At 43.7% G+C, this 26,288-nt stretch overlaps 1 protein-coding gene across 3 annotated transcripts in view; it reads right to left on the bottom strand.

The window, feature by feature from the left end:
- Positions 1–26,288, bottom strand: part of XPO6 (exportin 6) — a 46,801-nt gene that overhangs the window by 7,683 nt on the left and 12,830 nt on the right. For all 3 annotated transcript variants that reach the window (XM_088150985.1, XM_088150986.1, XM_088150987.1), the window contains exons 5-19: positions 25,516–25,713; positions 24,564–24,723; positions 23,222–23,299; positions 21,989–22,439; positions 18,971–19,097; positions 17,289–17,398; positions 15,053–15,161; positions 13,726–13,818; positions 8,959–9,028; positions 7,111–7,270; positions 6,084–6,176; positions 5,113–5,257; positions 4,168–4,314; positions 2,631–2,820; positions 325–480 (exon numbers count right to left, since the gene is read on the bottom strand). In XM_088150985.1, the coding sequence (XP_088007111.1) occupies positions 325–480; positions 2,631–2,820; positions 4,168–4,314; positions 5,113–5,257; positions 6,084–6,176; positions 7,111–7,270; positions 8,959–9,028; positions 13,726–13,818; positions 15,053–15,161; positions 17,289–17,398; positions 18,971–19,097; positions 21,989–22,439; positions 23,222–23,299; positions 24,564–24,723; positions 25,516–25,713 (2,287 nt within the window). The remainder of the gene's footprint in view (positions 1–324; positions 481–2,630; positions 2,821–4,167; positions 4,315–5,112; positions 5,258–6,083; positions 6,177–7,110; positions 7,271–8,958; positions 9,029–13,725; positions 13,819–15,052; positions 15,162–17,288; positions 17,399–18,970; positions 19,098–21,988; positions 22,440–23,221; positions 23,300–24,563; positions 24,724–25,515; positions 25,714–26,288) is intronic.

The raw sequence follows: 26,288 nt of genomic DNA, 5'->3' as shown, positions 1-26,288 counted from the left end.
ATTAATGGCTCTTCTCATGTGTTTGAGGGATGATCTGGGTGATCCAGACAACTACCCTTCAACGACCACCAAAAGCAGTTCCATGATTGAAGCAGGGGCCAATTTATTAAATATGGGACTGAAGAATAATCAGGTTAACATTAGGTTTAAGTTTAAATGGAAATGAAATCCAGTTTATCTTTTGCCCTGCCTTTACCCTTCCTCTTTGGAGCATGGCGTCCTCTATGGTATGCCGTCCAGGAAAAAGACCTACGTGCTCCTGTTTGGATTCCACGTGGGCATATTAAGTTAGACAGGCCGGGGAAAGCAGGGCTGCGTTTATACCTGACTGATGAATGAAAGCTGGGAAGAGGGCAAGGGAGACCTGGACAGATTCCTGCAGCGACTGGTAACAAATCTGGCGAGACTTGGTGGCTTCCCCAGAGATGCTCTCCACAATATCTTCCAGGACACTGAGAGTCTGATGGATAAGGACTTTTGCTGCAAAAGCAAGAGCAAACATGGAAACCATCACCCCACAGCACTAGCAGCAACTAGATTCAGAAGAGAGAGAGAGGCAGTGGATCGGCTTTCCCAAGCTGGACCCTCTACTGGAGTTTCTCAACCTTGGCCGCTTGAAGACGTCTGGACTTCAACTCCCAGAATTCCCCAGCCAGGCATGCTGGCTGGGGAATTCTGGGAGTTGAAGTCCACACATCTTCAAGTGGCCATGGTTGAGAAACACTGCTCTACTGAGTTTTCTGGACACAAAGGTTTTGAGGAATGCCACCCAGAAATGGACCTCTCTTGCAGTTGTGTCACAGTACTCTGCGCTGACCCCTTGGGCACTCACTTCCCAGGGAGAACAGGCCTGCTTTCCAGTCACACCAAGAAAAGAAGAAATGCGACATTTGGAACAGCGATTCCTGGAGACGTACTGCAGACAGGTTCTTCGGAATGGGAGTCGCTCCTTTTCATGCTGAGGTTTTTGTTTCGTTTTGAGCTCAATCATAACACGTGCCCTCAACTTTAATTTGCAGAAGTGGCACGCCCCAGATTCCAGAAATTCAGGGAACCCCGTGGAAGGCTGTTGGCTACAGTGATGGAGCAGGCAATATTTTCTCTGTATACCAGAATAAATCCTCGTATCTGCATGGTTCAGAACCACCATTCGCATTGCCTGGATATGTGATCAACTGTCACCTAAAGGCATGTGCGTACATAATGTTCTTGAGCTGTTCATTTCCCAACGTCAGGGTAAACAAGTTCCATAAATATGTTAGTTTGCAAAACTTACGCCTCTGGTAAAGTATACTTGCATGAGTGTGCAAGGCATTTCAAAGGGCTTCATTTCAGACTGTGGTGAGCCTGACTTTTTACAAAATGCCCTCTTGTAAGGGCAAAATGGGCATCCTCCAGCATTTTGAAGAGTTCTAAACTCAAAAACAGGCCCTCAGCTCTGCACTGAGTCAACACACTTCTAAAAATGCTCAAGACCACAATTTTGCACTTGTACAAGACATTACATGGAATTTTGCACTGAATACTGAAAACAAAACATTTTGCACATTGCTAATTACTTACAATGGCTACACTAAACATTACTGATACTGGTTGCATGCAATTAGGTTCAAACAAGATTTAATAAATTTAGTTATTTATAACTTTCATCTCAAGGCAAAAAGCCTTCACAAAGCTTAGACTAATACAGCTATTAGTGTAAACATCACTTGCAAACAATTTAAAAAAAATCCAATTTAAAAAGTTTCAAATCCTTTTTTTGCTAACGGGCTTTAAGTTATTTTAATACTCTTGCCTCATGCCCAAACATTCTCTCTTTATCTGCAAATGGATAGTATTTTTCAAAACTTCAGAAAAATGCAACAGCCAGTTCAAGTTTTCAAAGAAACCTTGGGAACATGAGCCGTTGGAACAAGTTCCTTTATGATCAAAAAGGAATCTTTAAGCTAAACAAAAAGCATATTTGTGTTATGTCTGCCAACTCCTGTTCCCGCCATCAGTTTCTGGGGGATATATTTAATCTGTTTCCGAACAGAGGCACCATGCCAATTGATAGTTCAAGCTTGCTTTTATGATCTATTGAGTTCAATGGGAACAAAGGACCTGTTACCTGGAACCTTGCTACATCATCATCGTCGTCGTCATGATCATCATCTAGATTGCACCATTAGTGTCTAAAAAAATGCAAATTTGTCTTGCAGCCTCCAGGATTCCTACAAAGTTGAATGGTTGCTATACACCAAATGTAACTCCTAGATTAAATCTGAGCTGGATTTCTCGCTTGAGAAACTGGATATAGAATTCAGTTCTGAGTTCCAGATTGTCTTAGAACGCTGAGAGAAAACCTTGCTTTTCCTAGGACAACCCAAGGAAAATGTTTCCTTGTAGGAATTAAAGGCCCCAGTAAGAAGAAACAAAAATCTGTACTACTTCCAACAGTACTGCCTAAAAAGAGATGCCTGCTCCAACGAACGGTCAGGAATTCAGTAGCAACGTTCAGCCAGCTCTAAACAGGGACCTGATCAATGCTCTCCAAAGCCATCCTAAACAAGTGGCTAGTTTCTAACTTCCCAATGTCTCCAATTTTACGACTAGTCAACAAGCTAAAAGCCTGTACTGGGACAACTTACTATTGTCCTGCTGATTTTTCCTCGGGGGCAAGATGGCACTGGATTTCAGGCTGCGGTAATCCCTGGTGAGGGCCGATATTAGGCTGGCGTGGTTAGTTGAACGGATGGCCCACTGCTGTTCACCCTCTGGGAGGTTTGGCCATGGAAGGAGCAAGATGTTTGAAAGTGATCTGCACAGGAGGATCTGGGCCTGCAGAGAATAAGGTCAAACAAGTTAAAGCCCAGAGAGGGGAAGAAGAAAGGTTGTGCAACCTGGAGCGGCCCCTCTGACCGTTGACAGGCGATGGCATTGCCACGCTGAAATCTTGGATATGGGAGCAGAGAGCATCAGTCACTGTATTTGGCACCACCGGACCCCAGGGTGGGTCACTTTGGATCAAACTAGGCATGATGGCAGCACAACCATGTGATGAACTATGGTTTGCCCAGGTAAAAGTGAGGATTGATACACTCTGAAGTGGGGGTGGGATGGAGAGAAAGGGGATAGTAAACATTTCCCTCTCCCAAAAGCTTTCACACACCCCACCCACAATGTTCAATGTTCAGAACCCAGCCAGGCCTCCTTTATCAGGGCAAACAACTGATCAGCAAAAATCGTTCTCCTGCTTTAACTTCTGGCCTTCCTTGGATCTCACACGGTTGATCTTCTTTGTGTAAGCAAGCCAGAACGGCTGCATCTGACATGCTGACCCAGTATGATGCTCACCAGGGGCACATCCCAGTGAGACAGCAGCAGACGGGGATGCTCCTGTCAAGTGGAGAGCGGACACTGTTGATGGACTGATGGCTCTCCTCGAATGTAAAAACTGGGGATGGCTGATCAGGACTCTTGTCACTGCAGGGAGAATTGGGGGAAGCCTATCCACCGCCTGTCCCCTAGTGTAGGCATGCACGTGCGCGTGTGTGGGGGGAACAGAAAGATAGACTTCTAGAGGAGCCCCATTTTCACAGGACTGCTCGGGGGCTTCATCTCTGAACCAGCAGCAGGACCACGTGAGAAGTTTCATTCTGTTAATTTTCTGCTTCTTGTTTGAGTTATATAGCCAACCAGGGAAATTTAGGTCTAAACAATCTCAGGGCAGCTTGGGGTTAAATTAAATTAAATTAAATTAAATTAAATTAAATTAAATTATATATATATATATATATATATATATATATATATGTAAGTATGTATATCAAATTTATATATATTTAATTTAATTTTTATTTTATACACACACACAATTATTTTTTTTATTTATATATATATGTGTGTGTGTATGTATGTATGTAAATAAATTAATCCCCCCCCAACCCCAGCAATGGGTTGGGAACGATATTCTCATTGGACACTAACCAGGTGACTAACTTAGTTAAATGCACTGGGTGAACGTAGCACTGAGTATGGTTTAGCACTGCATGCAAGTGCTGACAGACCTCTTCTCTTCCTTGGGCTTTGTTGCAAACAGGAGCGAAGGCACCGTGTTTTAAACGAACCAGAATGCCTGGGAATCTAATCAGGATGCCTGCGCTTGGTCTCCAAAGCCGTACTTACCTTATCAGAAAGGCGCTGAGCGGAGCTGTCAGTAATCCTGTTGAACATTTTCTGCACGGTTGGGATGCTAATTAGAAACACAGGCCGCACAGTGGTGGCCAGGGAAACGAGCAGGTGGCAGGCTGACAAGAGCAGCTTCTCCTGTACCTGGGGGCGGGCAGGGTGGGGGAAGAACAGTGGGAGTGGAGGAGGGAGGGAGACAAAAAGGAGAGACTTCAGCTTCTGCTCTGAGAAAAAGGCTTTGGGCCAGGAAATAAAGACAGTGTGGAAGACATCAGATGTTTTCTGATACAGAAATGCTGCACGGGAGACGCTGGCATCTGCGGATCTCTTTAATAGGTTTGGAGCCTCTTCAAGGGCTCCTCATTCCAAAGAGGGTGCTAAACTCAGCTTGGCCAAGTCCTGCTTCCTTGAGACTCCCCTTGAGAAGCAGGATAGGAACATCTAGAACAACTTCATTCAGCATGGCACCTGAAAAGATGTGTTGGTCTCCATCTTTCATCACCAACAGTTCTGCTCACCGTGAATTTTAGAAGCGGCAATCTAACGTGTCCAGACGTTTAAGAACTGTCAAGATTTTGAGGAGGAGAAGCAAGTAAGCTCCCCCCTCCCCCCATAAAACAGACATGAACTAGAAAAGCAAGATCCCCCCCAAACTCCGGAATCCCCAAGATGACTGCAGTAGACCACCCTTCTCCAAAATACAAATTACTGGGCAGAGGAGAAGCAGGATCAAAGTAAATCTCTGCCCTCCAATTCTGGGTTGGAACGGTGGGCAACTTCATTTCAGAGATTCCTGTAAATCATCTGCCGATCACCTTCCCCCAGGAAAGGAAGTTTAGCAAAGCTGGAAATGGAGCTTTTGGGCAAGGGAAGGGATCCAACAACAGATGAAAGCAACGCCTAGCAAGAGGAGGAGAAAGTGGAAAGCTGGGCAGAAGATACCTTCGAACTGATCAACGGAGCAATCGCTTCCAAGGCAGTGGAGACCAAGGAGACAAACTGTGTCAGGTTCTGCTGATGAACCTCTCCATAGAACTGGGCTAGCCAGTGGCAATAAGCCTGCAGAGCTGCCAGGGACTGTGCGTGTCTGGAAAGAGAGGGGATCTTAAAGGTAAAAAGGAAGGAGGAGGGGTGTGTGAAACAAGGCAAACACTTGAGTCCTCGGAATAATGACTGGGTCCAAACTGGGCCTCTCCTTTACAGTTCTCCAGCAAACCCCCTTGCTAGAAGGACGCTCCACCACCCTCTCCCTACAGACTGTATCTCAGTTTATCTGGATTATTTCCCAGAGGTGAAAAGGGAGAGGTTAGGTCATCATTAGTAAGAGTTAATATGCCCAAAATACCCATCATTAGCATGGCAGCATTAACAGCTTTTCTTACATCCTTTTGCAAATGGGATCAAGGGCAAAGGGGCCCAGAACGAAGCAGTTTATTTGGCTGGGATGAAATAAGCAATATTGAGGACATCTCATATACAGATAGCAGAGATAGTGGGATTTAGGAAATCAGGGGACTTAAGCATCCCACGTTCTTTGCTGCAAGGGAGCCTGTTTTCTGCCAAAAGCCCCCAGCAAGTTGCTGATAAAGTGGGGCATGCAGGGGAAGAGGACCCAGGAGGAACACTTCTGGGATCCATGAAGGCTATCAGAGCCTGGGAGAATGACTTGACCTTGGATCTTGAGAAATATCATCTGAAGAAGAAAGTCTGGAGGTGACCTGGTTAGGATGACTCAACCATAGTTGAGCCCATCTCATTTCCTATCCTGGAAAAGGCTCTTGGTAACTCCAAAAGCGATGCTCAAGAATGATCTGCTGTAGAAGGATAGCATTTAGGGGGTTCAATAAAGGGCCCAGATTTTAGGAGAGCATTTCCAGTGCCTTTTAGTGTTGTTGTTTTCACATCATACTCACACATCAATAAGGTCAGGTTTTAGTACAGATGGCACCGCCGTTTCAATGTTATAGAGTTTAATCTGGGACCCATACAGAGTCACCTTGACCAACCTGGAAAAGCAGGTTAAGGGGGGGAAAAAAGGGAAGGGAGTTGCAATTCATGAATAAACAGCATTTTTCTGCTTGTTGTAGCATAAAGTTGACCTTAAGCTTTGAGATCCCTCTTGATACTGCTGAAAGCCATCCCCCTACTGCAAGTGGGGTTAGAATTTTGCTGCTTCTAATTGTTTTGGCTTTTGAAAGGAGCCACCCCCAACCTCTTAATTTCAGATGGTGTCTAGGATTCTGAGAGGAGTTGTCTCAACTCTTCTGGAGGATACCAGGTTGGAGAAAGCCACAGTAATGCAACATGTAGTTATGATCTGGGCAGTACTGACTGATGATGGCAACAGAGAACACCATCCACCCTGCCCAACAAGCTAGTGTGGTGATTGGTGTTTTATCCAGTGCTTTGATGGAGCAGAGATGGCGCCAGGTATTTCAACGTTGCGGATGGGGTCTTGGGTAGGACTTTCTCCAAATGCCAGTAGGCTCAGCAGCTCTTTCCCTCCCCTTCACTGCTTTCTGTCCCTGAAGGATTGGGCATGGCTGTCAAGGAACATACCTTCCCTCTTCACCTTCCCATAATTCCAACCTCCTTCTCTGCTGTTGGTGGTACAACACCCCCTCTTTCCCTTATGATAACACACAGGCTCAAAGGTTCTGTATGGCAGAGAAAGGGACAGCTAAGGCTGAAGGATCAGCACCCAACAGCAGGGGGCAGCACATACAGGACAGGCCCACTGTGACAACCTATGGACTCCAGAGCAGTGTTTCTCAACCTTGGCAGTTTGAAGATGGGTGCACTTCAACTCCCAGAATTCTCCAGCCAGCCATGCTGCCTGGGGAATTCTGGGAGTTGAAGTCCAACCATCTCCAAGCAGCCAAGGTTGAGAAACACTGCTCTAGAGTATCAAGGCAGTTTCACACCTGGGGTGTTGCCTACCTTTCCACTACTGTAAGAGCATCGCTAAACCTGGCAGCAAACATGTCCCCGGTGAAGTACTCTGCTAATCGTCCCACCGCCTGGAGCAAGGAACTGAGGTCTCGCAAAGAGCAGTGCAAACGCCGGCAGTCATTCTCCGCAGTGATGTTCAGTCGGTGACCTGGAGGGGCAGCAGCCAAAAAGCCTTGATGCGAAATGGCACAGCAGGATCAGAACACAAGCGCTTTGGTTCTTGGGGACGGCTTACCCGTCTAGGAAAACCTGTCTAAATGGTCCTCTACTCCCACCCTAGTCCCAGCTGTGCCGTTAATGGAATTTAAGGACTGAGTTTGTACACAATGATAACCCTGAAAGCATACAAAACTCTCAGAGGAGAAATCTAATTATAATGTTCCTTTTGCAGGAAATGAAACATTTACTGGCATTACATTACGTGCATTTGCTCTATGAATGGCTTGGCCCACCAGCTGGAGCTCTGAACTTGAGCAGACCTTTCAGGGCTCCTGCTGAACAAAAGGACGCTTCTGAAAAGGACATTTCCACTTCAATTCTCACTCATTATTGCTCATCTTCCTTCTCCGAAAGGCTCAAATGGTTCTCAGAACAGGGCATCTTGTGATGTACCATACACAACAACCCAAGATTCAAACCCTAACTCTGAGTTTAAAATGAGGCACTAAACAATTTCAAGGATACAAGGCTATTAGGAACAAGTTAGCAGAGAATATCCAGGCTCTGCTATCAGCGAGCATATGTACTTGAAGCACAACGAGATTTAGTCCCTGAATAACATTTAAACCACTTAAGGTTGGTTCTTTTCAGCCCTCCCCTTTGAAACCCCACTGTCAATCAATGCCAAGCAACTCCCTCACCTCGCACCTTCCCATGTCTCTGTAATGATTCTGGAGACTGTTGAAGAAACTGCTGCTGGGTTAGGATGGAGATGGCAATAACGAAGACTTAAAGGCTGATTTATTACGGGATATTCTTCTGCAGAGCACAACACCCTTTATCAGAGATAGTCAGGTATACTTTCTCAGGGAGAGCCCGGAGAAAGGGGGCTGCATGGGCCACAGCTGTTAGTGGGGTGGGGAGGAGGGGATGGGGAAAGTGGCAAAATGAGAGACAGGAGACAGAAGGATCCCAGAGATTGCGGCCATTGACAAAAGAATTGTTAGGAGTGGCACTGAGGTCTTTGTGAGGAGGAGCTGCGTGCAACACTGTAAGAAATCTTGGCCTCTCTTGAATCTGGCCTAATTGGTGTTAAATTACCCAGTGCGTTCTGGCTGAGCTGTTTTGTCGTGCCAGACCCTGGTCCCTTTCCAAAGAAGCATGTTTTCTGCTCCTCTCAAATTCCAGCAGCTGAGATCTTTCTGCTTCGCCTGCCCTGACTCCTATCCTCCAAGAGATGGTTCCATCTGGCCCACTGCCCTTCCAGGGTGGATTTCTGCTCCTCTGCTCAAGTTGGCCCCAAATACCAGGCACCTACATCACCTTGATCAGGTAGACACTGCAGCTAGGATCATTCAGTCCCTTATCCTGGTGTTGATCATGGGGCCCCAAGCTACATGTGTATGTGGCCAATTACAAGACTAAAGACTAGCCCTGGTTGCGCAAACAGCCTTCTGGAAGAAGCTAATTCTGGCTGACAAGCTCAGCTTGAAGCCTGGAAGGAGAAGGCACAGTTTGTGAGGATTCTGGACTTCCTGTATGGTGGAACCCTCTTGTCTGAAGTTCATTCATCTTTTTTGTGAAGGATGCAAATCAACTGTAACCCATGTAATACTATCATCAACGCTGGTCACGTTTAAATGACCTGAGACTTCAGGCACAGAAAGTTCATCTTACCTGTCCCTGAGGTGACGATGAACTGTTGGAGTCCCAGATATACATCCAGGTTTTCCTGGAGCACTGGAAACTAAAGCAAAAAGAAAGACGTAACCACAAGAGCTCAATTAAAGTAAAAATAGATGACTCCAAGCATGATGAACCTGCCACTGAAAAAATTTCATGGACGTCAGCACAGAAATTAAGTTTGAAAGGTCAACACAGTTGGCATGATTCCCAACCTGGCCGTCTCAGCAGGTGTCAAAGGACAATTTCTATTATTTCCACACAATATGGTTCTTATGGTACTTTCAGTGAAAAATCATTGGGAAAGCATTTCTTAGGAAGAAGAAGTATTTTACAGAACAGCCTTTCTTAGGATCTAATTCAGCCTTCTCCCAAGTGGTACCTTCCAAAAGGACTGGACTTCTAAAACCATCACACAGCATGGCAAAAGCCATGGTGGCTGTGGCTGGTGGGATTTCAAGTCCAATCCATTACAGAATTTGCAGAGGGCTTCACGCTGGGAGAGGAATCTTTACATTAATTAAAGAAATGCAAGTTCAAGGTATGAATGTTGGGCTGGGGCCAGGGATCTTCATGTTCAAGTCCACCCTTAGCCATGGAAGCTCACTAGATAACTTTGGACTAGCATGCTCTCTCAACTCTACCTACCTCAGTGGGAGGTTGCTGGGTGGAGGGAATTGGAGGAGTGAGTACTATATAGGCTACCCTAGTTCCTGAAAGAAAGGAGGGGGTTGTATAAATCCAAAAATAAATTTCATTCTAATAGTCACCACCCCATGGAAGAGGATAAGCTGATGAATAGGGGCCGGCACTGCCTCAAACAATCTACTGAACCTCTTGGTTGAATGGGAATTCAGCCTGAGTCTTTCAACCGGGTGTTGCAAGTGAAGTGACAGCATGGCTGAAAAGACTCCTCTAACTCCCCAGAACTATTTGACTTTCAGTGACTCTCAACTCCCAGCCATTATTGTTCTGAGACAGCAGTCAGACAGTCCCATGCTTTGCCCAGATTTACTGAGATAATCTCTTTTAAAAGGTAAGCACCTCTAAAGGATGACCAACATTTAAAAGATACACCCAGTCTATTGACTGACAGCCTGGTCTCTAAGCTTGCATGCAAAACTAAGGTATAGGAGCACAAAATAAAATGGGGGGAGGAAGGGGGAAGCACCACAAGGAGTTCCATCACGCTATCCTGGTGAAAGTTTCCATCTTCATCCTGTCAATGGAGGGGTGCATCCCACTGAGTGAAAAGGCACAAACTTCTTCAAATTGGGCTGGTGACTACAAAGTTCCTATAAAGTGATACAATCAGTAAATTTCTGGGAATGGCTTGCCATTGCCTTCTAGGATCTTTCTTTTTTACTTTCCAGTCTGGCCTATACCACGTCTTACTTAAGGCTGCCTTGGGAACTAATGGCAAAGAAAGTTTTAAATCTGGGACCACCAGTTTAAAGTCTCTCTATCTTTACACTACGCGAACACCATGCCATTTATTTTGCTGCTTTTTGACTGGTAGTTTTCTGATTTTACCTGTAGTTTAATTATTGTATATTGCTGCGTAAAATTACTTAGGCTGCAGAGGTTTTATTATAGAGATCGTAACCTGCCATGTGTCTCTCTCAACGCAGCAGGTGAAAAGACTGAATAAATAAATGAAATGTCTGGAGTGTTTTAGCTCTTCCCATGAAAGCTATCTCCCCCTTTTGAAGCAATATGGAGAAACAGTGGGGAAACCCCTGGTCTCGGCAAGACATGCTTATCGCACCAAGAAATTTAAAGTGCTAATTTCAGGCACGGATGTGGCACACTGTTTTAGAAGCTGGCAGGTATGTCAGAGTTTCACAGCAAGGGAAGATTATCCTGGCCTTCTTCCCGGGAAACTAGCTAGACCAACCTTAGGCTGACTTCCTTAGGCCCAACGTTTACCTCCAGCTGCCCTATTTTATTTTTGCAAGTTTTGCCATATTATTTCTAACTTTGCAGCTTTCTTGGAGCAATAACTATAAGGAAAGCTACAGAAGGAAGCAGCTTCAGCCAAGGACAAAGGTCAATAGAATAGATTTGGGGTAAAATGTGCATCAGAAACACCTGTGGGGTGAAAGCTCTTATCATGGACTCGATGCTTATCACAGATACAACACAGTCTTCACTCGCTTAGTAAAATAGGACAAAGAACCTACCCTTGTGTAGCAAGTGGGAAAAGAAACAAAATCACATAGCACATTATATAAGCATTCTATAGAACAGTGTTTCTCAACCTTGGCAACTTTAAGATGCGTGGACTTCCCATGGCTGGCTGGGGAATTCTGAGAGTTGAAGTCCACACACTTTAAAGTTGCCAAAGTTGAGAAACACTGCTATAGAAGTAACAAAAAACAAACATTCCTATTTATTTTTCATTCTACAACATAAGCTATTTGGGGGGGAGATGGGCGGCATACAAATTGAATGAATGAATGAATGAATGAATGAATGAATGAATGAATGAATGAACGAACGAACGAATGAATCTCTGCCAGTTATCACTCAACAGGACATGAGATGTGTTGTAAAGACCCATCCATTCACTAATACAAAGAAACACAGAGTAGCTTTCATTTCTCAAGCCACTTTTATTTTCTGCATTGTGGCTAGTCACATGTTTCCAATGTTACTGGAACAAGCACATGAGATTCAAATTTAATTTTTTAAATTCAGATTTAAAAAATGAGAATGCTGAAAAAACAAACCATGTGAGCATATCATGAATAAGGGAACATTAGAAACAAGTGAAATAAAAATCACATTTTACTGCAGTAAGTAGTAAACTACTGGGGATGCTTGGGAGAGTCATAGAGGCCTAGAAATGAAGCTGCTTTTACCTATGTTTTCTACTTGGGGTCCCTTGCTTTCTGAGACCCTCCATCAGATTTTCTCTACATAAATGTTTGCCAAACACACTCACTTTCTTCTCGCCACCTCATTTTAGGCACCAGATAACTTTTCAGCACAATGCTCCACAAAGAGGCTAAGTCAGGGACATGGAGAAAATTAAACCTAGTGGATTTCCGGGGAAGAAATGGCGAACTGAAGAGAGCTCCAGTAAAAGTGGTGCCAATGACTGGCGGAATGACGAGCTGGCAAGTAGACCAGCTCTTTGCAATTCCTCTCCAGACAAGGAGACATGAGATTGCCCACAAGTGTTCCATGCAGTTGCTCCTCGCGAGGAGACCACAAAATAGCAGTCTCTGGTGGGTTCAGAGTTCTGGGATACAAGGGAATAGCCGTCTTGCTCAAACCACGGTCGACGCCTTTAAAAAGACACTGGGTTCCCATACTTCCTTTTCTAATCGCTTTTGGAAATTGCTTCTTAACTGCTTTTCAGCTAATAGGATCGACAAGTTTTACAGCACAAGGGTGAGTTTCCTTCAATCCTTAGCTAACGAAGTTTTAGATGCAGGTTTAAGGACTTTAATTTTTTTTTCTTTTGGAAAAAACAGCAAAAGGGTGATTAGAACTTTGATTTTGGAAAGTTACAAACAGACTAAGGGTCCAGATGGATTTGAAATAAGATTTTGGAATTAATTATAAGACTCCTTTTCTTGGGAAAATGCTTTTGTTTTCAATTCTCTTAAAAAAAATGATAGGATGGGACTTTGAAGGTTGGACATTAGAGGGAACCAGAAAGAACTAAAGATTACAATTAAAGGAGAAGAACACTTAAATTGGACTTACGAAATACAGAATAAAACAATAGGCTGGAAAATTCCTATTATAGTCTTCAAGATTCGGTATTGATGGCAGACTAGCATTAATGCTCATTAGTAAAATTCGCATCACCCTTGCTTCCTTGGTCTTGCCAGCTACATGGGGCTTGACCACAACTTAGCAAGGGTCACCTAAGACCCTTTTAACTGAGCAGCCAGAAATTGAACCTGAGCACCATGAAAAGAAGGGGACTTGCCACCATCTTCTCAATAGTCATGACCAAGCAGAACAGCAATATATTATTGCACGTTTAATGGATATCAAAACATCCCCAGCCCCATCTCTAAAGAAAAATAAGGCAAGTCTCAGTGTGTGTGGCTCCCAACTACTTGAAGGTAACCACAATGTTTTACTGGTACAAAAGGCACTTCCCTTTTTACATAAGGAGGAATGGCACTTTCATTTTCTCATGTTCGAATCTCAGCCACACACTGAATGAACCATGTTCATGGCTGGAAGAGCTATACTTTTGTCCACTCTAGGTTGGAAAGGATTATGCTCCTCTGATTCATTTCAGTGTCTTCAAAATACTGGGTTGCATTCCTTAAACTGGGAAAACAGTTAAGTTGGGTGAGGCTCACCACCCTACCTTCCTTTTAGTGAGATTAAAGCCTCGAACAGGGATATGCCAAACTCTCCTTGCTGTATCTTCCATCCCAAGGAAGTTTCTGAATAACAGTGAACTAGATTGATACCAAGCTACCAAAATGCTGAAGGGTCTGAAAACCAAGCCTAATGGGGAAAGGTTCAAAGATCTGGCTATGTTTAGCCTACAGAAGAGATGTAAGGAAAGACAGTGTGCCTAGACATCAGGAAGAACTTCCTGATGGAATAATTTGTTGGTCAGTGGAACAGACTGCCATATGAAGTGTTGAGTGTTGAGTTCTCCTTCATTAGAGGCAGGATAGTCATCAGCCAGAAATGCTCCAGTACAGTGTTTCTCAACCTTGGCAACTTTTAAGATGTGTGGACTTCAACTCCCAGAGTTCCCCAGCCACTTTGCCCACTTACCAGCGTAGAGAAGGCATGAGTTGGCAAAAGCTCCATAACTTTGGCCACAACTTCTAAGCTCTGAAGGAGATACCGCTGCCATTCAGTCTGTTGCTGTTAAGGGGGAAAAAACACAAAGACGTAATCAGCCATTTTCATCTTCCTTCAAATTAGGGCTCTTAACTCTGAACCCAGAACTTTATTCTGTTAACCTTAACTGAATAAGGGGACAGAACCCTGAACTGGTAGAGTGGGTTGTGCCACCTTAGGATAGATTGGGGAAGAGCCATTATCTTGTAAAGTCAAATAAAACCACTCCAAGGAGGAAGGTTCTAATATTTCCACATGGTGGATAATTTAAAAAATGCTGTTACCCATCTGTAATCTAAAGTGGAACAATGCATTTTATCTCATATCCCTTAAGCACAACAGGATTTAGATACTTGGGCTTGGAGAATCTTCTGCAGAATCTCATTTGCGTAATTCTCTATTGTATGTATATCTCACTGCCTTTACTCTAAGAATGGGTTTCCTCCTACACTTTTAGTCTCACATCAAGCCTGTCAGGTAGACCAGGTTAAGAAAGAAGGATGATCCAAAGTCTCTCAGTGAGCTCCATGTTCCAGTGGAATCTTGAACCCAGATCTGTCCAATCCCAGTCTAACACTTTCACCCCACTTTGAAATCTCAACTTGCTTAAAAATCTCGTAAGGCTAATTCTGCTCAAAATGCTCAGACCTGGTACCTAACCTCATTTAACTTCCAAATGAGGCAGGAGAACAAAACTTTAAAAGCTTGTACCTCTGAGGCACAGATACCAGACGGTGGTAGAAATATGAGGGTGGCAGATCAGTCTTGGGAACCTGTTAATTTCAATGTTTCAACTACAAGACAGTAGTTCCATTTCTGACTGGTCCGTAAGCATACAGTTTTGCAGACCATCATTCTAAGCCTTCATTCACAGTTTTTAGACCACAGCTCAAGGACAGATGACCTTTCCTGAGTTGAGACCAACAATTGGCCAGTGGGTTGCAAGAAACCTTGTGGTCTGGGAATGAGGTGATGTTCCCAGAAGGGACAGGGCTGGACATCTGCAACCTGTTTTTGTCCTTTTGGGAAGTGTTAAAGGGTGGGAAGGAGGAAGATTCATTTTTCAAAGTTCTTGGCTCTCACCACCCCTCTTGTTTTCATGATTCGGCCCTGCTGAAATACGTTTGCTTTGCTGCTAAATGTCAGCAGCAGCATCCTTTGAAAGTTGCAAAGGGAGTGCTGTGGGGAGGGAAGGGTGGGAGATGCTGGCCTATAGGCTGCCCCTCCTGTCTCACACCTACAGGGCTCTGTTTCTTACATCATCGTCCAGCGTCTCATCGTCCAGTTCTTCCAACTGGGCCTGGTTGTACCTGAACTGTATTCGGTTTAACACCTCTGTCAGCAGCAAAACCAAAGCATCCTCGTACCTGGGAGAAAGCAAAACGGTCCGAAATGAGGAAGGAGCAGGAAGAAAGGATTTGTGACATCAAGGAACGACTCTTGCCCACTCCTTGCTCCCCGCTGAAAGAGGAAACCATAACGTAGACCATAACCAGGCCCATTAAAAACTCCCTTTAGCAAGTATTCCATTAGTGAATTTAATCAAGGGGTTTCACCAAAGCATTTTCTGCATGCAAGATTGCTATGCTGCCTGGTATGAATTTCATAACGCAGAGAAGTTCCCAATTTATTGAGGTTCATCTCAACATTGAGGACAGCAGGCTCCCGGAAGCCGCTCTTGCATCCCTAGAGAACCACAGCCTTTCAAAAAAGTTCTCAACGACTGGCAGCTTTGAAGACAAGCTTGATGACCTTTTCAAAACCAAGAGAAATAATAGTTTTCAGAGTTCTGCAGATCGTTCCTTCCTCCCCCAGACTGTAATGTTATGCAAATGTAGCATAACTAAAAAGAAAACTAGAAAGTTGCTTAACATTTATGCCAATTTATATGTGGACATCTGCATAAATTTGCCTGTGGGAACTCCACTTTTCCTTGCACAGTTTGGATAAAATTGATCACACATAGGAAATTCAGCCCTTTTTCTGAAAAAGCAGTCACTCTTTTGTCATCTGTATCTGATTTCCTCAACGGCAGATTAGGGAGTATGAGAAACAAATCCCACACATTCAGTGCCACTCATTTAGGGTAGATGAACTTTCTCAGATTCACAATATGGCCTGTGAATGACTGCTCTTCTGAGAAATAAGGTTACCAGCTGCACATTTAGAAGTCAACCTATTTTCCCATGCATCTACCTCAGTGCAAAAAGTTTTTTTTTTTAAATCAGCATACTCATAGATCCAACTGACATTAATCGCCTGGAAGTGACATAGCAAAATTGCAAGGAGTACTTGCTGTCCCATCCTTCTTTCACAAGAAAAATGATGTCATTTTCTTCTCCATCTGGTATTAACAACAAGTGAGTAACTGGAGATGCAAACTCCTCAGTGCCGCCAGAAGCAAACTAACAAGGGGGGTGGTTCTTGAAATTACTTGAATGCGAGTTGTCCTCTTAGCCCTTGAGACAAACCTGAGCATTTTCTTTTTCAGATGTTTCTCCTACAGAAAAAAGCACCCGGAGCCTGAAGCCTGCTGCCCCTCTCTTCTCGCAGGAGACAAGCAACATCTGAATACGATACTGACTTAAATGCAGAGTATCTGAATCAGATCATAGAATAGTGCTGTCCCAGGCAGGCAGGTAGCTGAGCCAGGGGACTGGCAGTCTGAATCTACCCTGGACAATGTGAATATGACACACTATTGAATATAAAAAGCAGATTTAGCTATGCTAAACAGAAGTCTCAAATGCTAGCCCTGTGTTGCAACCACACTCCGATTTATGTGTAAACATTCACTTTACGTTTCCTGTTCCAACGATTGCAGAAAGAGCTACAGTAAGAGAAAGGCACTTCCATAAAGAATAATGCAACCTTATTCTGCTTGTTCATTCCTTGCTATTACAGGGACGTTGCAGTCGCTGTCTCCGACTGGCCCTATTCCAAGTCATCAACTTGGGTTGAAAGAATTAAGAATTGTTCCATTCTTAATGGGCCAGACCACAACCCTGTCTTCCAATACATTAGCCTTTTGTTCTCAGGCTTATTACAGGGAGGGCATGTGGACTGGAGGATATTACTTATTGGATGTTTAGTATGCGTTTAATATGGCGGGCATTCCAAACTCTCTACCAGTGGCCTCAAGTGAAACAGTCCACAATCTCACTCTGCCACACGCAAGGACTATGGTTTCTTCACTGCTTCCCAACTTAACACTATTTCAAGAACCTATCGGAAGCCAAGGTTTGTGCCACAGAGCAACTTAAGCGATTCGGTGAGAACATGCCTTTGGAATTAACACCAGGAAGCTGTGTTGTGCAGCTGTTTTGTCCAAACACAGGCACATGGTCAAAGGGTTGTCACTCTCCTAAGTGTCGCTGCAAGGACCTTGAAATCTTCAAGGGAGATGGACAGGAATACCACTACAAAACAGTAGTCGAGTAATCAAGGCATTTTTGGGGAGCTATCCAACCCGAACAGCAAACTGTATGGCTTACCTGTTGAGTACTGCTTCTTTATCTGCCAAGCGATTCTTTATTTTACTGGTCAAATAGTCCAAAAACAGAGCCCAGATATCTAAGCAGGAAAAGTAACCTTCGTGCGTGGGCTGAAACAGGCACATCAGAAACATGGTGTTTAGCAACATGTGTGATGGTGAGGATCCACATTTGTAACAGTCATTCCATAAAAAAACCCTAAGCCTTCCTTTCCTATTCAGTGACCTTATCTTCTCTTTCAGGGCTTCCCTGACACATTCTTAATCAACCTGGACCATATTTCTACTCCCTAATCCAGTGTTTCTCAACCTTGGCAACTTTAAGATGTGTGGACTTCAACTCCCAGAATTCCCCAGCCAGCCATACTGGCTGGGGAATTCTGGGAGTTGAAGTCCACGCATCTTAAAGTTGCCAAGGTTGAGAAACACTGCCCTAATCCCATGAATTCTCTGATATTCTTCTTATTCAGCTGTAGGACAAGGACGGGCTTTATGTTTACAACATTCCATGGAAATAACTTTCTTTTCTCTTATGTATTTGATAGGGGACTATACAAAGTCACAGCAGCATATCCACACCATCATACAACAAATCAAATCTGAAAAGAAAGCTAGCCTTTACCTACTCGGTTGAGAAGGTACATTTTCACAACCCACAATCAATAGCAGCATTGCTCTAATGCTTCTTTGGTTCTCATGGGTATCTGTCTGACCACAATGAGAAACAGGATGCTGGGCTAGGAAAACTACTGGTTTTCCTCATGCATGCCTCTATTTAAAGATCTATCTGCGTGACTGCTAAAAGTCGATACTGACTTGATGGCTCATAATCAATCAATCAATCAATCAATCAATCAGTTAGGACTTTGATTTCAGGTAAAGAGCTCCATATTCTGTGGGATCTGATTATCATTTCTACATACACTAGATTTCTGAAGCACTGATTACATGCCATCAAGTTGATGTTGTCACTTAGCAACCACAAAGATTGACTTTCTCCTGGATAATATGTCCTCAACCAGGCCTTTTAGGTCTCTCAGTGGTGCCTTCATTGCTCTTGTTATCAAGTACCTCCCTCCACCTTGCTGTTGGCCATTCTCTTTGCTTTCCTTCCAGCTTTCCTAGTATTATGGACTTCTCAAAGGAGCTGGCTCTATGCACTGACTGACTGACTACGTGGCATCAAGATAGTGTCAACTCTTAGCAACTACACAGATAGATTTTCTCCAGGAGGACTCTCCCCAACCTGGCCCTTCAGAGATTGCAATGGTTCACCCATTCCCACTCTGAGTCCATCTGTCTTGCTGCTGGTCGTTCTCTTCTTTTCTTTCCTTCCATCTTTCCATCATTACGGGTTTCTCAAGAGAGCTGGGTCTTTGCACTGACTAATTATATACCATTAAGTCAGGGTTGACTCTTGTTGACCACATAGGTAGATATTCTCCAGGATGATAAAACAGACATACAGGTTTCTCAGGGGGCAATCCACAGCCCAAGGTAGCTACTATTTTGAAATGTAAGGTTAATAAAAAGCAGTGAAAACCAATCAGGGTTCTTCATGTAGAACTGCTGAACCAAAATATACAGAAAATATTTCTGTATATTCACAGAAATACACTTCTATGCAACACAGTGATTATGTCATGGGAACAAAGAAGGCAAAACAACATTCCAAAGCAATACCTGATGAAATGTGTATTTGAACAGCAGTGCAAGAAATTCAACAACCGGGAACTGGGAATAGGACTCGATCCTTCTCAAATGGACACTCACAAAGAGGCGCAGAAAGTCAGTAAACTTCTCTATGTAGCTGTAAGAGAAAGAGGAGGGAACGTGAGTAAGCAAATGTAGATATTGCTAAGAAGCAACAACAATAAGGAATTAAAATCCACTCAACTGTTTCTCTCAAAGATAACAGATACATAGTCACTTTTAACAATGAAATTGAAGCTCTACAATTATTACCTACACAGCGGGCAACCCTTCATTCCATTATCACCTGAAACAGCAGAAAAAGACTCTTGTCAAAAGCAACTTGAGTGCTCGTTAAAGCTAAGAGCTTCCACAATGAAACCCCCTTAATGGTTTCTGCATTTCACCGTCCCTAGTTCTGGATGGAAAAATTGGATTAGCTAAGAATTCTGTTTGAGCCTGAAGCTATGCTGCAAACAGAAATGGAGGTGTTTCTACCCTGAAGAGTGGGCAGGTTCCAAACTATAATACTGGTTTCCTTTTATCAAACCACAAGATCCCAACAAAAAGCTGGCCCTGATATTGTGACATTAAGCATGTGTGTGAAGAGCCTGCTTTTTAAAGTAAAAATCCTTTGATATGAATTAAAACATTCTCCAAATCTTGGGTAATATCTGCTTTCATAAAGCCAACCAACTGTAGAATACAATGCTGAAATAATGAAAAATAAAGCTCTCGTCCCAAACATCCATGCAGTCTGATCCACATTTGTAAGCAGAACTATTGTGCTATCAGATCTTTATAAAAACTGCTAATTTTGAAAGCCGGTAATGCAAAATAAAACAAAACATAAATCTTCAATGTTTTAAGCTGTATTCAGTCCAGTCATAGAATTTAGAGTGCCACAAATAACCTAGAACTTTTTTTTAGCAATTCCCATATTTTCAACATCAAAAGCAAGAGACAATTATCATCAATTTGCATTTATTGAACTTCTAAGAAAGCAATATTGTATACAATTTCTATCACCTTAGCATTTCAAGGACTGGGAGGGGCCAGATTGAGGAGGTGGTTTTGGGGGTTCTAGGGAGTAAGTTCTAGGGTTCTGCTTAGAGGAGGTTTCGGGGGTTCTAGGGAGTAAAATGGTTGTCTTAAGCCTCTGCCAAGCTTAAGGCATGCATTTTGCTCCTTAGTCCCCCCAAATTCCCCTAAATGCAAAGAAAACCACCCATGCAGAAGGCTTTGGGGTTGCAAAGAAATACTGTTGGGCCATCTACAGTTGTGGCTGCACTTTTTGCACCTTTTAAGAGCTCAAAATGTTTCTCTGCACATCATCCAAGGAACCCTAACATCAGTCTTGTTTTAAGGTCCTCCAAGTATCAGATGGGTCACCCCTTCTGGGCTCGTTCAAGGAACATAACTGAGATCAAACAGTTCTGACCTTAATCCAGGACTGCCTAACTTGTGACTAGAACAGTTCTATCAGCCATCTGTGCTACCTTTCTGGATGTCCTACCCACATCAGAAGCATAGAGACTACGATGATGAAATGCTGCTGGTCATATGAAGAAAGGAATTGATGGGCTTTTGCAAAGCAAGCAAGGGGAGATGGAGCAGGAAATCTCAGCTTGGAAACTTTGGCCAGTGTGAAGGAGTTTGGATAGATTTACTCTCATCCGGTTCTTTCTCTCAATTTAGCACTCCCTCCAGCCAATCCATGGCAGCTAGAGTTGCTAGGGCAACCACCCAGGTTTAACAGATATTTCAGTCAATATCCCTCTCTTTCCCTGCAGGAGGAAAGAATTCTAGAAAAGAAATGTGGCTTGAGGAGATCAAATATGGGTCCAGGGATTAGAATTAGTAAGAAAGAAAGAAACTGGGGACTGTGTTAAGATCTGACTGGTGTCCTCAAGACACTCTCATTCATATATATATATTTATATATATATAAAATCTCTCTCTCAAGGACAACAGTCTACACTAGCTTCTTTTTAAGAGGTTTTTGGTTTGTTTCATTTTTCAAAAAATGTTGCCTTTCAGGGACATTCATCTGCAGACAGAAATTTTCCTGCCAGGCAGTACTGATGGGTCCCTGGAATGCCCAGCAGATCAGCAATAATGCGAGTCCTGCCAACCTCCATTTCAACAACTACTCCTGCCAACCTCCATTTCACCAACTCTCGCCAAAACCTAAAATGTTACTTTGTGCTTTAGGTCCTTTCTCAACTGCTGTCAAAATAACCCCAGAGGCTCTTTGATGTGTTCTAAAAAAAAGAAGAAAAAAGAAATCCACGCAGAATCTCATCCAAGTTGTGTTTCCTACTTCTTTAAAAAGGCATTTGCAAGGAGGAGGAAACCAGCAGAAAAATAAAGGAATGGAATCTGGTTTGGGAATCCTGCTTGCATAGCGTACTTCTGGGCAGCTAAGAACGTTCCAACTCCCTGAAGTCGTTCAACTGCTCTTCGAAAAGGCAAAACTAAAATTCCAGCCTAGCTTTCTCCAAGATTGTGTCCGGGAGAAGCGCTGACCACATCTCCCACCACCCTTAGCCAGCACAGCCCTCAGGAGGGCACCAGGTTTGGGGAACAGCGTGTTCCTAAGGCCTTTCCTCTTCCCTCAGAAGGGGACCCGTCCACCCACTCCTTGAGAACAAAGATGCCGAGCAGAAAACAAATGTCCCTTTACCTCACTGGGTCTCTTCGGCTGCTTTCAGCAACAACCGAATGGAGGCAAATTCAGATCTTGAACAACCTCAGACCTGCAGTCAAACTGTAACGAACGGGGGGGTGGAAGGGAGAAGAAACACAACACCTACACCGCCACAAATTGTTTCTGCCAAGTTGACCACCCACAGACACGTACCTGGGTCACCCTTACCTGGCTGCGTTGGCTCCTCCATCCTGGGGCTCTGAAAAAAGGTGATTAGACACACCATGCATAACAAGTCATCGGCAAAGATAATCTTGAAGTAAGTAGAAAGGCTGTTTTGTTGATTCGTCTGGTCTTACCTCTCATCCAGCTGTTCTAGCCGGCTCTTCACTGTATGGGCGTTGTTCTCCTTGGTGATCTTCTGGAGGAGGTAGAACGTCTGCTGGAACATCCTCAGTAAGTACTCTTCGAATTCCACAGGCACACAGTTCTTAGACATAAGTTCGTTGATGCAAGACATGGCCAGCACTCCGAGCTGCCCACGTTCATGACTCAAGACATTCTGGCTGCTGCCGTTGATGGAGGACATCTTCCTGACTCGGGTGTCACAGCCGAAGCGGGCGAAATGGAATATGGTGGTGAGGAGGGAAGGGGTGATGCTGGTAGATAAAGGGATCCAGCTGAAGAGATGGGCTAGGCACTCCAAGGCCAGGGAACAAACATACTCGCTCTCTGTGTCAAGGACAGGGATCGGCTGGTTCAGCAATTTGGCCGCACTGGGACTCTGCAACAAGCTACTCAAAAGATCACCTGTAGAGGGAAAAACACGCACATACAAGTAAGTCCAGCCATGCTAAGGCTTAATTACGATACACCTAATTCTTACCCCGGAAGCCTAGCAGAACAGGCAGGAAATCCTGCCGACTGGTTCTTGAAATAGCCCTGAGAGTTTATGCCCTGAGAAGAGGGCCTTTGGAGATGCCAACTGAACCATCATCCACTCGTGCTTCTGAAGTGGACTTCTTGTCTCCCCCATTCAAAACTGTACAGCAAATACCAGACAGGAGCATTTTTTATGGGTTTACAGCCTGTGCCGGCTTCCACGTTAGAAGCACAACAATTCTGTGCTAATGAGATAGCAAGCCTTCGCAATATCTTAGGGTGGCCTCAATTAATGCGAATTACTGTACTCTGGCTTATGCTTCTTAGCCTGATGGATGCTCTATTTGACAAGAAAGAGGCCAATCAGTGGACGTCATTAGAAGGTTTGCTCTGATGTAGCCAAGCAGCCAACACAATGTGACGCCCTAACCCACAAGGGCCAGAAGCCCTGGGACACACGGGAGGAATCCACCACAAGGTTCCTACATAGCCACGGTCATCCCTCCAGAAACAAGGCAAGAACGCAGTTCAAGCCATCAAAAGAAGGTGTGCCATAGCAGTTCCCACACGACTTGGATGTTTGATTTTGCAGAAACCATCATGTCTTCCTTCCCTAGTCTTAGATACTGACTTTACCCCCCAAGGCGTAGGCGTCACTAAGAATACAGACACTGAACAGGATGAAAAACAAGACCGACTCAAGATTTTACCACTTTCTCTGGATGTCGGAGATGGTGGGGGTGTGGCAGCGGTTACACTGTATTTATCCCAGATGCTTTCCAAAATACCTATCATGAAAGGAAGAGCAAAGTCTCAGGCAGCTGCAAACCCATTCTTGTATTCGGTGTTAAGCATCAGTTACAAGCTCATTATTCCAAGCATGTCAGTGGAACTCAAGTCATCCGAGAACACTTTTAACCTCAAGCATTATGACTAGGGCTGCAGTTTGAAGCAGGTTCTGTTTATCACAGTCTCTTTACCATTCAGTCAACTTTAGATTCTTGACAGTATCTTTGAAGTACCCAATATGAATGCTGAAGGAGAACCCTGATAGCATCTCTTTCTCAGCAGAAAAATTTGTAGGAGGTCTTAGAGATAGCAAGACTTCCAGAAGCGGAACTGATCATTAACAGAGCTATTTTGGCGACAAATATGAGGTTATTTAGGTTTCCGATTTTAATCAGTGGACTGTTAAAAAAAATGCATCTATTTGTACTCTCCTGAGGTCCCAACAACTGTTTTTGTTACAGAAGAAAGAAAAAGAATACTGTTTGATAGGGAAACGTAACAGAGGCATTTAAAACATGCATGGTGTGGAAAAGGGGCTAGAAACTATTCTTCTTTCACAGTTATTAGAATTCAAGGTCATCCAGTGAAACTATGAAATTAAAAAAAAGAAGCACTTCCTTACACTTTGTGTAGTTAGATTAAGCAACTCGCTGCCATCAAATTGTGGGATGGCCAGTAGTTTAGATGGCTTCACAAGGGGATTAGACAAATTCATGGATAATAGGATTATGAAGAGTTATGTCCCTGAAGGCTGAACTTCAGCTTCTAAATTACACATAGCATACCTAAATACTAGCTGCAGGGGAGAAAAGAAGACAATCAAATGTTCCTAACCTGCTCATGAGCTTCCTGAAGGCATCTACCTGGCCACTGTGTAACCCCAAATATTATTCTAGATAGTCCTTAGATTTTGGTGGTTCAGGGGGGATGACTTTGACTTTTGGGGAAAAGAATGGCTGATATCTGAAATCACTAACACCAAAGCAAGCTTGCTATGCCTCTCAAAACTCCTAGAAGAGCCATTCGAGGAAAGGACTTCACTCACTGTCTCCTTGACCAGTCCTTCCTCTATTACTGGCTATTGTAAGCTAAAAAGTTAACACTCTGCAGCAAAATGGGTTTGGATCATACAGTCAGACCCCGCTAATGTTCCAAGATGCCCAAAATTAAAGGACGCCTGGACGCCAATTTAAAGGGAATATTGTCAGCTTCCCTTGCCAGCCACTTCTTCCCATACAACTTGGGGTTTCCTGCCTCACTGACCTGTGAGAAGCCCAAGGACATTCTGAACCTGATCCAGGAGCAGTTTCCGCAGCTCCTCCTTCCGCGCGATGCTGAGGTCCTCCCGTGGGCATGCCAGCTCTTCAGACGTCGTCTTCAGCATGATCAGCCCAAGTGGAGTTGTCACTGGGGACTGGATCAACTGTTAAGAGAATGTATTTTTTAGCACGAACAACTTTCTCTAATCAATCACTCAGTCAAGCCAATCAATCATTTTTTTGGAAAACTAACTGCAGAGCCCTAAAAGGAGGCAATATATTTAGCATAGAGAACAAGATTAGGGTGCAGGCAGTTCTCGGTTAATGACGGTAATTGGGACTGGAATTTCCATCGAAAGCAATGCGGTCATGAAGCACAATGTCACATGGCCATATCGCTTAGGGACGACAGTCCTCAATGCTGTCATTAAGCAAGGATCACAGGTCATTAAGTGAGTCCCAGGCAGTTAGAAAAAAGGCATGGTGTGGCAAGAGTGCAACAGGGTCATGGGTGGCTGCTGTTGGTAGGCAAGGGAGGAAGCCAGCAGGGAAGGCCGCAAATGGCAATCATGTGACCACGGGGGGTTGTTGGGATGGCCAGAACTTTGAGGACTGGTCATAAGTCTCCTTTTTCAGCGCTGTTGTAACTTTGAACAGTCGCTGAACAAATAGTCGGTAAGCGAGGATTACCTGCAGTGGTTAAGGCATCAGGCTAAGAACTGGGAGACCGTGAGTCTAGTCCTGCCTTAGTTGGGTGACTTTAAGCCAGTCACTCTCTCTCAGCCCTAGGAAGCAGGCAATGGCAAACCACTTCTGAAATTTTGCCAAGAAAACTGCAGGGACTTGTCCAGGCAGTCACCAGGAGTCAAGACTGACTCGAAGGCACTAGCATAAGAATGGACAATACTTAAGATGACTTTGTTTCTGAAAAATGAAGAGTTAGCTTTTAATCTTACCTGTAAAATATTTGTGAAGAAGTCATGATAAAACATGGGCCAGTCTTGCCGGCCAATATCCACAATGACCTTACAAAGTTTGTTTCGGATGAAGTAAGGCAAAGTTTTATGGTGAGCTAAAAGAAGTTTGGGCAGGCAACTGCGAATCTCTGTTTTATCCTGAGATGGGACCCCAAGCCACATCTTGTTAATCAGGTTCTGAAACAGACACACATTGTTATGAACCAGACTCAGGATCCTTTGAAAAATTACCTTCTTTGCTTAAGTCTACAGTTAAGATGCAATGGTCAAGATATTAAATATAGATGTTAAAACACTAAAAATACCAAATCTTAGAAAAATATGCTACTTGGAAATCTGCTTTTGTATACTGACTAATTGAATTCAATGGTAAAATATTTATTTACAATTAAGAGGTGGGTTCTCACTCATAGATGGAACTATAGCTCTACTAACTAACCTTACACTAGTAACTAATGTTAGGATTGCAGGAGAATAGAGAAACAGGCAACTATTGAGATTAATTAATTTCATTTTGATCAATTTGATCCACATTTGAAAATGAACCTAACAATATCTATTTCAGAATTATATGTGAAATAAGAAAATACTTTCTCCCCAACACATAACCATAACAGAGCTTGATACTAGCTTCTTTTAAAATTAAGGACAACTTTATATGCTTCATTTTATAGCTCTCACCACCCACACAAAAAAATTCAAGCCTCTACTTTTCTCATGAGCTGTTTTTCATTGAAATAGACTGAATAATC

The sequence above is a fragment of the Python bivittatus genome, unplaced genomic scaffold (assembly GCF_059951505.1).
Source record: "Python bivittatus isolate LINGU-HERP-01145 unplaced genomic scaffold, Pbiv_v1 ctg000640_np1212, whole genome shotgun sequence".
Lineage (NCBI taxonomy): Eukaryota > Metazoa > Chordata > Lepidosauria > Squamata > Pythonidae > Python > Python bivittatus.
Note: the sequence above shows the minus strand (reverse complement) of the source record. Positions and strands in the feature narration are given on the sequence as shown.